Source organism: Salvelinus namaycush, chromosome 12, assembly GCF_016432855.1.
Source record: "Salvelinus namaycush isolate Seneca chromosome 12, SaNama_1.0, whole genome shotgun sequence".
Taxonomy (NCBI): Eukaryota; Metazoa; Chordata; class Actinopteri; order Salmoniformes; family Salmonidae; genus Salvelinus; species Salvelinus namaycush.
In genome coordinates this window covers 49181671-49198004 of record NC_052318.1, presented here as the reverse complement: position 1 = coordinate 49198004, position 16334 = coordinate 49181671, and the positions used below count along the sequence as shown (strand labels likewise).

General features: G+C 43.9%; 1 protein-coding gene across 1 annotated transcript in view; it reads left to right on the top strand.

Annotated features, from left to right (window-relative positions):
- Window positions 1–15975, top strand: part of ubash3ba (ubiquitin associated and SH3 domain containing Ba) — a 56302-nt gene extending 40327 nt beyond the window's left edge. Inside the window, exons 2-13 of the mRNA XM_039004882.1 lie at window positions 1966–2019; window positions 2621–2807; window positions 3103–3301; window positions 7427–7596; window positions 7873–8081; window positions 8297–8441; window positions 8693–8813; window positions 8927–9142; window positions 9266–9410; window positions 10848–10954; window positions 15216–15325; window positions 15548–15975. Coding sequence (XP_038860810.1) covers window positions 1966–2019; window positions 2621–2807; window positions 3103–3301; window positions 7427–7596; window positions 7873–8081; window positions 8297–8441; window positions 8693–8813; window positions 8927–9142; window positions 9266–9410; window positions 10848–10954; window positions 15216–15325; window positions 15548–15685 — 1801 coding nt within the window. The 3' untranslated portion in view covers window positions 15686–15975. The remainder of the gene's footprint in view (window positions 1–1965; window positions 2020–2620; window positions 2808–3102; window positions 3302–7426; window positions 7597–7872; window positions 8082–8296; window positions 8442–8692; window positions 8814–8926; window positions 9143–9265; window positions 9411–10847; window positions 10955–15215; window positions 15326–15547) is intronic.
- Window positions 15976–16334: the final 359 nt, after the last annotated feature.

Sequence of the window (16334 nt, the reverse complement as noted above, 5' to 3'; positions counted from 1 at the left end):
ATAACATTTTATTTGTCACATACACGTGTTTAGCAGATGTTATTGCGGGTGTAGCGAAATGCTTGTGTTTCTAGATCCAACAGTGCAGTAATATCTAACAAGTAATATCTAACACACAATCTGGACACAATCTAAAGTAAAGGAATGGAATTAGAAATATATACATATTTGGATGAGCAATGTCCGAGCGGCATAGACTAAGATACCGTAGAATAGGATAGAATATAGTATATACATATGAGATGAGTAATGCAAAATATGTAAACGTTATTAAAGTGACTAGTAAGTAGCCTGTGAAAGAGATGCAGGAAGTGAAGTAACCTTGAGAAGAACCAGGAAAAGGAATCAGTCAATGGCCCTCTTTGTGATAACATCAAACAAATGGTGTTCTATTGTCATCTGAAATAAACTAGGGCTTTTGCTATTCTCAGCTCGAGTCAGAGAGACAGCGTGGTGTTGTATGTTGCATCCGAACGTGTGTGACGGTGTGTGAAAGTTCTCATCTGTGTCATTCACTTGAAGTGTTTATTCGTGCGTGCAGGTGTCCGTGTGTGTGAATATTGATCCTTCACAGGTACAAACGACACATTGAGGACAGGCTGACTGAGGTGGGTGTGAAACAATGTGACATAGAACAGTGTCACACTGAGAGTAGGGAGTGTGTGTCCATAAGAGTCCATCCACTTAACTCTGTCCATGCGGCTCACATTTAATTACCATCCCCAGTGCCGTAGTCAGTGGGGATTCTGGGTTATGAAGTCCTTCTGAGTTGTAGTCCAGTTGTCAGTTTGTATTCTGGGTTAATATGTAGTCCTTTGGAGTTATGATCATCTGATCATCATAGCAGGTATTCTAGTCCCTACAGAGTTACTGTTGAGTGTGAACATGTGATTTTAGAGGTTTTATAAAAAGACACCAATTATAATCTGAGAAGCTCTCATTAACTGTAATGTCATTAGCTCTCGCTCACTCAGAGTAAAAAAAATCCCATAGATGTCAGCTGACTGGCTTTGGGAAATGGCACAGTTAGCTAGCTTTTTATACCGTAGCTTCATAGATAGCATCAAATGTAGATAATAATGTTTCTAATTGACCTCAGTGACTTTCACACACTTTAGTTTGAGCTTATGTTTTTCTAATTTCCCAGCAGTAACTCATTTGCATTTTCTTCACATATTCAATCATTAATCTCAACAAGGAAAATATAGCTGCAGCTGCTGCCTTTTTTATCACTGCACACAATGACTCTTCTCTCTCTCTCAGACACGGACACACATGGATACACGTCGTCCATAAAGACACAAATAAACATGCATGTTGTCAAACGCTATCGCTATCTTGACCGCTCAATCTTGCCACGGAAGCCTAAGTGTGTTATTGATGCCTGTTAAGAGTTGTGTAAGGAGCTATTGATTACAGTCCACTGAATATCATCCACTCCAGCTGTGTGACATGAGGGACAGTGGCTATGCTTTGCCGGTCTGAGATGGTCAGTGGCCACACTTTTCTTCATGACTAATAACGTGTAAGAGGAACTAGCGTGTGATATCTCCTCCCTCCCTAGCGTGTGAAAAGAATGAACACTAGCTTGTGTTGAGCATGCATTAGCAGTCGTTTATTTAACCCTTAATAAGCCCTGTTTTCACATCTTCATTTAATAACTCTCCGAAGCAAATTAACAGAAGTTGACTTTGCCGACAGGGGTTGTACTGTGTCGTGGCATTTTAGAGCCATATAAAATGCAAACTATAGCCATACCTACTGCAAGGCCTGCACACTTGGATACATTTTTCGCTGTGGGACAGTACTGGGTACTGTGATACAGGGATACATGGAAATAATACAAACTCTTGAACAAGTTCCAATAAACAAAGTTCTAATAAAACATCCTCCGGAAAAGACACTATTGATTTTGAGACTCTGCTGATCATCTCTCTCTCTGTCTTTCTCTTTCTCTTTCTGCAGGCTAAAAGCTCTGGTGTCTACGGGAGGCAGAAATGTGCAGGCAGCCTGTGATTGGTGGGTATTGAACACACACCCGTACTTACTTCTTCCTGACTTAATAGTGAAGGCCTGGTTAGAGGTGGTAATCATTCAAGCGGATCACATTAAGGACATCCGTCCATAGACTGTATGAGGACATCGCTGTAACTCTGTTACTGCAACCCTGTTGCTAGCTGCTGGTGATGGAACAAATAATGCACCACTCACTTACCCGACACTCTTTTTATTGCACAGTACCGCTTTATAAAATGGAGAAATATGTTTTTTTGTTATATGAATGAATATACTGTAGAGTAATGAAAAATACTGTAGTGTCAAGTCAAATACTATTTTGACAGACACTTCATTATAAAGACATGACTCATGTTGTTGGTTGAGGGTGTAACCCACATCCAGTTCCCTAGGCTCATATTTCAAAGGCATCTGTGTAGGAATGCTGATCTAGGATCAGGTCCCCACGCTCGTCCATATAGTCATATTCGTTATGATCTGAAAGGCAAGACTGATCTTAAATCAGTGCTCCTACTCTGAGACTCTTTGAATTCGCCCCGTGTACTGACCCTCCCTCCTCACCTCCCCCTCTCCTTCTCCTCACCTACCCTTATCCTCGCCCAAGGTTGTTCTCTCATGTGGACGACCCATTTCTGGACGACCCTCTCCCCAGGGAGTATGTGTTGTACCTGCGCCCCAGCGGCCCCCTGCTCCACCAGCTCAGCACTTTCTGGCAGCAGTCACGGGTCACCTGCGGCAAGAACAAGGCCCACAACATCTTCCCGCACATCACCCTCTGCCAGTTCTTCATGGTGAGTACTGCCCTGACCAATGGGGGACCCTTGTTTGTCTGTTTCAGGACAAACCGTGAGACTGTTTGTCGTCAGTACTGGCAGTGACTGCACGTCTTGGCTGGGTTTCTTTGACCTGGATTCTTGGCATTGTTTTACCGTGTAATGTGCCATGGTGCATGTATATGCTGCTCACTGGGTTTGACGCAGCTGTCGTCGCTCTGTATCTGTGCAATGTCTGTGTTACGCATCACTGTGTACAGAGTTGCGTGTCTGTACTGTACATGTAACTAACTCAGTCACCCTCTCTCTCCAGTGTGCGGACGGTAAGGTGGAGGCACTGAGTGAGGCCCTACAGGCTACAGTGGGGTCGTGGAGGGGTCGTTTCCCTACCCCTCTCCCCCTGGAGCTCTATACCTCCTCCAACTTCATAGGCCTCTTTGTGGAGGAGCAGGTGGCAGAAGTGCTCAAGGACTTTGCCGCTGACTTCGCTACGGAGGCGGCTACTAAAGCAGGTATATATTGGACTTATGTATTGGACAATACTTTTAAATGAAACTGTCCGAGAAGCAGGTGTTTGGAGGATATACAACGGGTTACCAACATAGTCCAATAATGAAAATGGTATTTTGATTCATTTATTCACACTGTTTCATCCTTCCACAAGTTCCGACACACATCTAGGGTTGCTACCCAAGCCGGCTGGTCGTTAGTTCTATCGTTTCGGGTTGCCAGAGACACGACCCAATCGTTCAGTCTTTTTGTTCTGTATCTCTGGACGCGACCCAGTCGATTGTTCTAAATGTTCCATTACCATGCTGGCCACATTCTTATCCTTTGCTTGCTAGCTAGCCAACTACAGCTAAGTTTCAGTCACGTGAAACAGGGCAGCCAGAATAACAACAAAGTAGCTGCATTTGCATTTGTTTAAGCTGTTTTCTAGTGATATTTATTTGGATACATCCATAACAATGAGCTAATCATGCGAGATTTGACCTGCCATAGACAATGTGCTCAGGACACTGTTGTTCGAGAGCTAGCCAACAACACAGCTAACACAATCACTTCAAACTGAAGCTGGAAAGACTGCAAATTAGCTGCACTTAATTTCGTTTTACCTGTTTTCTATAGATAGTTATTTTGTATACAGTACCAGTCAAAAGTTTGGACACACCTACTCATTCAAGGGTTTTTCTTTATTTTTACTATTTTCTACATTGAGAATAATAGTGAAGACATCAAAAACTATGAAATAACACATATGGAATCATGTGGTAATCCAAAAAGTGTTAAACAAATCAAAATATTTTAGATTCTTCAAAGTAGCCACCCTTTGGCTTGATGACAGCTTTGCACACACTTGGCATTAGCCAGTTTCATCTGGAATTTCCAACAGTCTTGAAGGAGTTCCCACATGTGCTGAGCACTTGTTGGCTGCTTTTCCTTCACTCTGCGGTCTAACTCATCCCAAACCATCGCAATTGGGTTGAGGTCAGGTGATTGTGGAAGCCAGGTCATCTGATGCAGCACTCCATCACTCTCCTTCTTGGTCAAATAGCCTTTACACAGCCTGGAGGTGTGTTTTGGGTCATTGTCCTGTTGAAAAACAAATGATACACTAAGTGCAAACCCGATGGGATGGCGTATCGCTGAAGAATGCTGTGGTAGGCATGCTGGTTAAGTGTGCCTTGAATTCGAAATAAATTACAGATGGTGTCACCAGCAAAGCAACATCACACATCCTCCTCCATGCTTCACGGTGGTGAACCACACATGCGGAGATCATCCGTTCACCTACTCTGTGTCTCACAAAGACACGACGTTTGGAACCAAAAATCTCAAATTTGGACTCATCAATCAAATTTATTTATAAAGCCGTTCTTACATCAGCTGATGTCACAAAGTGCTGTACAGAAACCCAGCCTAAAACCCCAAACAGCTAGCAATGCAGGTGTAGAAGCACGGTGGCTAGGAAAAACTCCCTAGAACCTAGGAAGAAACCCAGAGAGGAACCAGGCTGTGAGGGGTGGTGAGTCCTCTTCTGGCTGTGCCGGGCGGAGATCATAACAGAACATGGCCAAGATCTTCAAATGTTCATAGATGACCAGCAGGGTCAAATAATAATAATCACAGTGGTTGTAGAGGGTGCAACAGGTCAGCACCTCAGGAGTAAATGTCAGTTGGCTTTTCATAGCCGATCATTCAGAGTATCTCTACCGCAGGTAGAGCAGCAGGTCTGAGACTGGTAGCACGTCCGGTGAACAGGTCAGGGTTCCATAGCCGCAGGCAGAACAGTTGAAACTGGAGCAGCAGCACGACCAGGTGGACTGGGGACAGCAAGGAGTCATCAGGCCAGGTAGTCCCGAGGCATGGTCCTAGGGCTCAGGTTCTCCGAGAGAGAGAAATAAAGAGAGAATTAGAGAGCGCATACTTAAATTCACACAGGACACCGGATAAGACAGGAGAAATTCTCCAGATATAACAGACTGACCCTAGCCCCCCGACACACAAACTATTGCAACATAAATACTGGAGGCTGAGACAGGAGGGGTCGGGAGACACTGTGGCCCCGTCCGACGATACACCCAGATAGGGCCAAACAGGCAGGATATAACCCCACCCACTTCGCCAAAGTACAGCCCCCACACCACTAGAGGGATATCGCCAACCATACAACTTACCATCCTGAGACAAGGCCGAGTATAGCCCACGAAGATCTCCCGCACGGCACAACCCAGGGGGGGCGCCAACCCGGTCAGGAAGATCACGTCAGTGACTCAACCCACTCAAGTGACGCACCCCTCCTAGGGATGGCATGGAAGAGCACCAGTAAGCCAGTGACTCAGATGAGTCCTTTGAATTTCCACCGGTCTAATATCCATTGATCGTGTTTCTTGGCCCAATAAAGCCCAATAAAGTCTCTTCTTATTATTAAAGTGTCCTTTAGTAGTGATTTCTTTGCAGCAATTTGACCATGAATGCCTGATTCATGCAATCTCCTCTGAACAGTTGTTGTTGAGATGTGTCTGTTACTTGAACTCTGTGAAGCATTTATTTGGGCTGCAATCTGAGGTGCAGTTAATTGCCAATTTCTGAGGCTGGTAACTCTAATGAACTTATCCTCTGCAACAGAGGTTACTCTGGGTCTTCCTTTCCTGTGGCGGTCCTCATGAGAGCCTCATATCGCTTGATGGTTTTTGCAACTGCACTTGAAGTTCTTGAAATGTTCCGCATTGACTGACCTTCATGTCTTTAAGTATTGATGGACTGCTTATTTGAGCTGTTCTTGCCATAATATGGACTTGGTCTTTTACCAAATAGGGATATCTTCTGTATACCACCCCATACCTTGTCACAACATAACTGATTGGCTCAAACGCGTTAAGAAGGAAAGAAATTCCACAAATGAACTTTTAACAAGGCACACCTGTTAATTGAAATGCATTCCAGGTGACTACCTCATGAAGCTGGTTGAGAGAATGCCAAGTGTAAAATCTGTCATCAAGGCAAAAGGTGGCTACTTTGAAGAATGTCATGTGTTATTTCATAGTTACTACAATATAGAAAATAATCTAAATCCTTGAATGAGTAGGTGTGCCCAAACTTTTGACTGATACTGTATATACATAAAAATTATGCTGATTCATGATTTTGACTGGCTGATAAAAGCTGCCTGCATGTCTCTTGTCCCGACTCTCGACCCCGACACGTTCATTATTATGGGATAGCTGGAGATCGAATTTGAATATTGAAAAAATGTTGCAAATGTCGGACAGACAGCAAGGTTTATTCAAATCTCCGCTGTTGAAAACAAAATGTTAGTCTAAAAGAAATGGGAGATGTCTAGATGCTTTTTATAGTGGAGATCAAGTTTTTAAATTGCCCTGGCTGGGCTGATGAGACAGTGGATTGCGCAGTCAGATGGAACAGAGTAAATAGCCATTTTAACGTCATAGACGTTGGTAACTCGTGCAATAGACACCGGCTGGAATGCGGTTTTAACCAATCAGCATTCAGGATTAGATCCACCCGTTGTTAAGCAATACAACATACTAAGAATGAAAGCAGTAACGTTTCATGCTTCGTACATTCCTCCCTCTTTTGTAGCCACTGCAGTCATACAGACGGGTGGGAACTGTGTTCCTCTGCCTCAGTGTGTACGATGGACTGAATGAATGTATTCTGCGCTCCTACCAGAGACTGAAGTGGAGAATACATTCATTCAGTCCATCGTAAACATGTATTGTTCTGTATTACAATAACTGGGCAATAACCGCATTATAGCCGTAATAATGCATGGAATACTTCTGTGTGTCTCTGTACAGTGTTGTGGTGCAATGAATGAGAAAGAAATGGACAATACCAGCAATAATAGTGCCTGAAACGTAGTGTGTGTCTGTTCCTCTGTGCTCACATGTCTGTGCTCACACGCCTCTGTCTCTGTGGTGTCTTATAATGAATGAAAAAGAAAAATGGCAAATGAGAGCAACACAGTGTCTTTAATGCTCCTCTGTGCTCAGATGTCTCTAACGTTTCTGTCTCTCTCCAATGATCGAACTTTCAAAAAAAAAAACAACATATAGCTGTAAATATATAAATGGTGTCTATAATGCTCCTGTTTCTCTCCCTCCGTAACTCAGATGTGCACGTGGAGCCCCATAAGAAGCAGCTCCATGTGACCCTGGCCTACCACTTCCAGACCAATCACCTGGCTGCCTTGGAGAAGCTGGCCAAGGGAGTGGACGTGTCGCTGGGCTGCGATTGGCTGGCCGTGCTCTTCTCCCGGGACATCCGATTTGCCAACCACGAGGTACACCAGCCCCCCCAATCTGCCTTACTCTGACCTGGTTGTGGCCTATGTGTTATTCATCTCTCTTTTTTGTCTTTATTACTGATCTCTTGTTTTCCTTTCCTTATATCTCTTTTACTTTAGTCTAGCTGTATTGTTTTACTGTATTGTTTTACTGTATTGTTTTACTGTAAAGTACATTTTTAAATAAAACTTTTAAATGCAATTAGATTTGAGCCCTGCTCTCTGATTGGTGACCTGTTTGATACCTGCCCTCTAACCCCCCCCCCCTCCCAGACGCTGCGGGTGATGTACCCATACGTGCCCCAGAACGAGGACGAGCTAGAGCTTGCGCCTGGCGACTTTATCTTCATGACCCCCGTGGAGCAGGGTAGTGCCAGCGAGGGCTGGGTCTATGGCACCTCTCTGGGCACTGGGCTACCTGGACTGCTGCCTGAGAACTATGTCAGGCGGGCAGATGAGTGTGACACCTGGGTATTCCATGGGTAAGTAGAGGAAGGCTTCATACTCAATGGGTAGAGATTTGCTATGGATGTGATTCTGTAAATAAAAGTGAGTTTTTAATGCAGTAGAGTTGTCCCCTTTCCTTTCTGCTTGCTGTTTTGCTACTCCAAAACGTAGTGATTTTAAAAGAGCGTTGTTACTTTTGATATGGTTTAGGTTCAAGTTAATCTCCTGATTCTGTATATCTGTTCCCTAGATCTCACTCTTTCAGCAACCCAGCCTCCCCGTCCAACGCTGGGGGTGCAGTGGGCGGCCTGTTATTTGATGGACAGCTGGACAGACGTTTTCTTGACGACCCTGGAGATCCATCCAGCCTCACTGTCCTCTGTCCACCTGTCCAGGTAGTCGTGTTACACTGAATGATTTGTCACAAAACTTAACACATTTTTGATATATATAAAATGTACAAAATTCACAATGCATTTTTTAGGTTACTAAAGGCTGTACAACCTTGCTTATTCTACTCTGAATAAGAATTCAAAATGTTTATGTACAGACATGATTGAATAATAGTACTTAATAATGGGTATTAACAGTGTATCAATGCTGTATGAACGGTGTGTTAACTGTGTAATGAAACTGTGTTCTCCAGATGCTGAGGCCCACCACTCAGTCATGTCTTCCCAAGAGGAGTCTGTTTGTGTGTCGCCATGGTGAGAGGATGGATGTAGTGTTTGGGAAACACTGGATCACTCAGTGCTTTGATGCTAAAGGTCAGTGGGGGAAATGTATTGGATTGAATAGTGGATGTGCTTTACTGTAGTACTTATGTACATACTGCATTATGATAATCAGTCTGTCTCCTATTTTACGTTCATAACTCTAGGCCGATATGTTCGCTCCAACCTCAACATGCCGTCTAGTTTGCCAACGAGGAGTGGAGGCTTCCGAGACTACGACAAAGACTGTCCAATCACAGTGTTCGGCTCCACTCAGGCCCGCCTTGTGGGTGAAGCCCTATTGGAGAGCCAAGCGGTGATAGATTTTGTGTACTGTTCTCCCTCGCTGCGCTGTGTCCAGACTGCCCACAACATCCTCAGAGGTATGTCCTGATCAATATCATCACCATCCACCACAATCATCAGTCTGATGAACAAAGAATGTCCTCCTCGGATTACAATAAACTATTCTATTGTATTCTGTTCTGTTTTATTCTATTCCACAGGCCTGCAGCAGGAGGGGAAGACTAAGATCCGTATAGAGCCTGGTCTGTTTGAGTGGACCAAGTGGGTGTCTGGCACCTCTCTCCCTGCCTGGATCCCTCCCACTGACATGGCTGCTGCTAGCCTGTGTGTGGACACAACCTACAGGTGCAGTACACCTAGTCTGAATACAGTACCTCAGAACCTACATATACATACATACATACATACATACATACATACATACATACACACACCTGAAATACTTTATTTGAATCCACAAATAACATGACATCGTAAAGGATTCAAACATTTCAAAGGTTGGTGATGCAAGGACACTTAAGGAAACAAAAAGTGCCTTCTCCTCCACACAGCTAGGCTCCCCATAGCGGCTGAATCAGAGCAGTTCCTAGCCAGTTCTTTTGCTTTACTCTTACGTAGGCCTGCAATCTAAAGGCCACGTAAAACAGTACATCATATAACATCCCTTCACCACCACATATCCACAACCCCCAAAAAATGTAATACCACAATGTGTGCGTATGCATGTGTCTGCCTTTGTGTGTGTCTACCTTTTGTTCCATAAGGCGTATTTTTTACCTGCTTTTTAAATCTGATTCTACTGCTTGCATCAGTTACCTGATGTGGAATAGAGTTCCATGTAGTCATGGCTCTATGTAGTACCCTGCGCCTTCCATAGTCGGTTCTGGACTTGGGGACTGTGAAGAGACCTCTGGTGGCATGTCTTGTGTGGTATGCGTGGATGTCCGAGCTGTATGCTAGAATTTTAAACAGACAGCTCGGTACATTCAGCTTGTCAACCTCTTACAAAAACAAGTAATGATGAAGTCAATCTCTCTTCCACTTTGAGCCATGAGAGATTGACATGCACGACATTAATGTTAGCTCACCGTGTACTTTTAAGGGCCAGCCGTACTGCTCTGTTCTGAGCCAACTGCAATTTTCCCAAGTCCCCCTTTGTGGCACCTGACCACACGACTGAACAGTTGTCCAGGTGCGACAAAACCAGGGCCTGTAGGACCTGCCTTGTTGACAGTGTTGTTAAGAAGGCAGAGCAGCACTTTATTATGGACAGACTTCTCCCTATCATAGCTTCTGTTGTATCAATATGTTTTGACCATTTTACAATCCAGGGTTACACCAAGCAGTTTAGTCACCTCAACTTGCTCAATTTCCACATTATTCATTACGAGACGTTGTTGAGATTTAGGGTTTAGATAATTGATTTGTCCCAAATACAATGCCTTTTAGTTTTGGAAATATTTAGGACTAACTAATTCCTTGCTACCCATTCTGAAACTAACTGCAGCTCTTTGGTAAGTGTTGCAGTCAGGTGAAAATACATTGTAAACAGAAAATAGCCAGCAATAAAAATGTTATAGAGTGTCATTATAAGGATTTTCTGAATATTTAATTTAGCAGATGCTTTTATCCAAAGTAACATAGTCATGCTTGCATACATTTCACGTACGGTGGTCCCGGGAATCGAACCCAGTATCCTGGCGTTGCAAGTGTCATGCTCTACTGAGCTACAGAGGACATGGCTCAGTGTAACTAACGGATTCTTCTCTCCTTCTCCTCCAGACCTCATATTCCCATCAGCAAGCTTGGCGTGTCAGAGTCCTATGACACCTACATCAGCCGGAGCTTCCAGGTCACCAGGGAGATTCTGACAGAGTGCAAAAACCTGGGTAAGATGGACCAAAGCAGATTAGACAGTCACTGTGAAGTAACACTGTGCTACATATACAGAGTGTTCCAGAGGATGGGCCTGAGCAAGGCTCTGTGCAGAATCCCTGATCTACAAATCATCCTGCATCCTAAATAACTACTCATGATGCGGTCAAGATGAGCAAATCTGTGCAACTAATTGCTCGGGATGATCCTGAGTTAGCGTGTGCGTATCCACATCAATAGAGGCTGGTAAACTTCAAACATGGAGGATTATAAGAGAACCACGGTATAGGCACAGATCACACGAAGAAGACGGTGCGTTTCAAAAATCGCCAAAGACAAAGGATTTTAACCTAATACATTTAATAAAGACATTTGTAATGAAATATTATGGGGAATGGGAATGAATGAGATGGCTACTTACAGTGTTGGGAAGGGATCACAGCAGTGATTGAATGTGGGTATGAGTTGTGTTCAAAGGCTACGGTGCAGTACAAAAGAGCAAAGAATGAGTTAGTCCAAGCAAGGATTGAAATCACACTGATGTGTAATAATGTGATTGTGAATGTGATTGACTCTACATACAGTAATGAGAGAAAATTGACAGGTCTACTCACAATGCTTGGAGAGGAAACATTCAATGCACCAGTGGATGAGAGGGCACATGAGACACGGCTTCAGTTCATGTCAGGAGAGAGTTGACACTGGTAGTGGAGTGGTCATCCCCTCTTCATCAGGGAACAGGGGGGGACTTGGCTGTGAATACAAATAGCCAATACATTCCATTACATAAGCGCCATCCTAGGTTTGGGCAACAAGTTACGATGCGTTACTTGCTGAGCATATGGAAGACTCTACTGTCGTCTTTGATGCCGAAATCAATTCAGAACGATTTTTTTTTAATCCCATTTTCTCCCCAATTTTCGTGGTATCCAATCGCTAGTAATTACTATCTTGTCTCATCGCTACAACTCCCGTACGGGCTCGGGAGAGACGAAGGTCGAAAGCCATGCGTCCTCCGAAGCACAACCCAACCAAGCCGCACTGCTTCTTAACACAGCGCGCCTCCAACCCGGAAGCCAGCCGCACCAATGTGTCGGAGGAAACACCGTGTACCTGGCCCCCTTGGTTAGCGCGCACTGCGCCCGGCCCGCCACAGGAGTCGCTGGAGCGCGATGAGACAAGGATATCCCTACCGGCCAAACCCTCCCTAACCCGGACGACGCTATGCCAATTGTGCGTCGCCCCACGGACCTCCCGGTCGCGGCCGGCTGCGACAGAGCCTGGGCGCGAACCCAGAGACTCTGGTGGCGCAGTTAGCACTGCGATGCAGTGCCCTAGACCACTGCGCCACCCGGGAGGCCAATTCAGAATGATTTGATAGCTTCCATCCATTTAAAGGTTATATTAAAAGGTTGACAGCGCATTTTGTCTCATGGCAAATGGATGAAACCACAGACCTCAGCTGTCGCTCGCAGTTGTTAGTTATCGTCAGGTATGTGGATGATCAGGCCTTTATTCGGGAACGTTTCTTGGGTTACTTTGATGTGTCAAATGAGCAGTCTGTTGGACATCTCGGAATGAGCAAAGTCCGAGTTTAACTTCATGGAGAAACTTGTTGCACAAACCTACGATGGCGCTTCTGTAATGGAATTGTATTGGCTATTTGTATTCACAGCTAACAACTGCGAGCGACAGCTGATTTGCCATGTGCCAAAATGCTCTGCGTCACCTTTTAATCTCACTTTTGATGGATTGTGCGATGGAAGCTATCAAATCATTCTGAATTGATTTTGTCTCAAAGAAGATGATCGAAGAAGAAGACAGTAGAAACTTCCATATGCTCAGCAAGTAAAGCATCGTAACATCTGATGTGGGCAATGAGGGGTTCTTCAACAAAAAATCCACTACATTGCTGTTAGCATTAGCAGCAATTCTGGCAGAGAAAACTGCACTCTGGTAGCTAAACTAGCTACTTGCTACACATTTTTTTTTATAAACGGCACTAACACAAAAATAAAGTTATAAAACCAAGAAAACAATATAATTTACCTTCGTGTCCTGTAGTTTGAAGAAACTAATTGAATATCCTAAAAACGCTTAACTTCTTATGGCTGCAGTCCCGTTAACGGGATCGATATGACAACAGCCAGTCGAAGTGCAGGGCGCCAAATTCAAAAAACAGAAATCTCATAATTAAAATTCCTCAGACATTCATGTGTCTTATATCATTTTAAAGGTAATCTTGTTGTTAATCCCACCAAAGTGTCCGATTTCAAATAGGCTTTTCAGCGAAAGCACTACAAACGATTATGTTAGGTCACCACAAAACCACAATAACCACAGCCATTTTTTCCAGCTAAAGATAGCTTTCACAAAAACCAGAATAGAGATTAAATTAATCACTAACCTTCGATTATTTTCATCAGATGACACTCATAGGACTTCATGTTACACAATACATGCATGTTTTGTTTGATTAAGTTCATATTTATATAAAGAAATCTGAGTTTACATTGAGGCGTTAGATTCACTAGTTGCAAAAACATCAAGTGACTTTGCATAGCCACATCGTTAACAGAAATACTCAACATAAATATAAATGATAATACAAGTAATACACATAGAATTATAGATATACCTCTCCTTAATGCAACCGCTGTGTCAGATTTCAAAAAAACTTTACGGAATATAAACCATGCAATAATCTGAGACGGAGCTCAGATGATTAGGCAAATTAGCCACCATGTTGGACTCAACAGAAACCAGAAAATACATGATAAATGTTTCCTTACCTTTGATGAATTCATCAGAATCCAGTCCTAGGAATCCCAGGTCCACAATAAATGCTTGATTTGTTCGTTCATGTCCGTTATTTATGTCAAATTAGCTACTTTCGAATTGTTTACCAAATACCTTAACCAAAGTCTCAAAGTGCGACCACTATAACGTGACGAAATGTCCAAACGTTCCGTTAGTCAGTAGAAACATGGCAAACGATGTACTGAATCAATCTTTAGAATGTTGTTAACATACATCTTGAATAACGTTCCAACCGGAGAATTAAATCGACTTCAATTGAGAGATGGAACAGAGCTGCCTCTCACGTGAACGCGCGTGTTGAATGCATGGTCACCCCATGGCAGTGATTACTAAATTCTGTCTCCTTTGACCCCCCCTTCACATTAGAGTCATCAGACTTAGTTCTATTGACTCTTGACATCTAGTGGAAGCCGTAGGAAGTGAAAACCCATCCATATCTCTCTGTATTTTGAATAAGAGCTTGGTTGAAAATATGGCACCCCCAGAAAAAAATCAAAACAGGAAGTGGAACTTCTCAGGTTTTTGCCTGCCATATGAGTTCTGTTAATCTCACAGACTTAATTCAATCAGTTTTGGAAAGTTTAGAGTTTTCTATCCAATACTAATAATAATATGCATATATTAGCGACTGAGGAGCTGGCCGTTTACAATGGGCACCTTTCATCCAAGCTACTCAATACTGCCCCTTCAGCCATAATAAGTTAACTAGCTATCACTATTCACTATGCCAATCTCAATCTAACCAACAATGTCACCAACTCACCAAGCTTCTAAATCACACATGCGTAGTACTAGGTCCATTCTCTAATTCTTTAATTGGATGAACAACATGTCAGTTCATACTGCAAAAGCTTTGATTGGTTGGAGGACGTGCTCCGAAAGTCGTCATGATTACCATGTAGGTCTATGGAAGGGGTTGAGGAGCACGAGCCTCCTAGGTTTTGTATTGAAATAAATTTAGCCAGAGGAGGATGGAAAATAGCTGTCGTCCGGCTACACCATGGTGCTACCCTAGAGGGTGCTGTTGAGACTACTATAGACCATTGCAAAACAGTGTGTTTTAATCAGCTACTTGGTGAAGTGAATATATTTAATATAGTTTTATCTATTTCTGAAATTCACTGATTAGGATGGTCCTCCCCTTCCTCTTCTGAGAAGCCTCCACTGGTCCATGTACTTTAAGTGATGGTATTTGTGAGTTAGCTTGTGTAAGTCCATATGTACTGTAAGTAAGTCATGTTATGTGTGGTAGGTAGCCTAGCGGTTAAGAGCATTGGACCAGTAACGGAAAGGTTTGAATCCGCGAGCCGACTAGGTGAAAAACCTGTTGATGTGCCCTTGAGCAAGGCACTTAACCCAAATGCTCTTGTAAGTCGCTCTGGATAAGAACGTCTGCTAAATGACAAAAAATGTAAACGTATGTAACCTCTGCGGTCTCCCTCTGCTCTCACACAGGAAACACTGTGCTGATCGTGGCCCATGCTTCCTCCCTGGAGGCATGTACTCGCCAGATGCAGGGCCTCAGCCCACAGAACGCCAAGGACTTTGTACAAGTGGTCAGGAAGGTCAGCATGCTTTCTTCAGGACATCTTTTGATCTGCTATCTCTTTCTTGCTCTCTATCTCGCTTGCTTTCGCTCTCTCCCTCCTAATGTATCTCTCGTTTTCTCTCTCTTTATCCTTTTCTCTCTGCCTCCTTTCTCTCTCTGCCCCTCCCCCCGCACACTTCTCTAATGAAACCAGATTGTCCCTCAATACGCATCCATCTCTCCTTCTCTCCCTGTATAGATTCCTTACCTAGGTTTCTGTGCGGCTGAGGAGATGGGGGAGACGGGGGTGTGGCAGCTGGTGGACCCGCCCATCCTTCCATTAACCCACGGGCCCAATCACAGCTTCAATTGGAGGGAGACGCTACAGCAGGACTGAGGAATTCCTGCCCACGCCCCCATCTCCCAGCAGCCCAGAGAGACACTGCTGAGCTAAGACGGATGCAGCTAACGCAAGCGCAAAGCAAACATTTCCTCTGCTATCTAACTAGCGCGGTAAACGTACACACACACACACACACACCGCTATCAAAACCAGACCAAAAATGCCACGCCTTCCATCGCATATGCTGTGTAAAACACACTCATTGAATGAGTCTATATACACTGAGGGTACAAAACATTAGGAATGCCTTCCTAGTATTGAGTTGAACAGCCTCAATTCGTTGGGGCGTGGACTCTACCAGATGTCGAAAGCGTTCCACAGGGATGCTGGCCCATGTTGATTCCTATGCTTCCCACAGTTGTGTCAAGTTGGCTGGATGTCCTTTGGCTGGTGGACCAATGGTTGATACACACGGCAAATTATTGAGCATGAAAAACCCAGCAGCGTTGCAGTTCTTTACACACTCAAACCGGACCGCCTGGCACTTGCAACCATACCTCGTTCAAAGGCACTTCAATATTTTGTCTTGCCCATTCACCCTCTGATTGGCACACATACATAATCCATGTCTCAAGGCTTAAAAATCCTTCTTTAACCTGTGTCCTCTCCTTCGTCTACACTGATTGAAGTGGATTTAACAGGT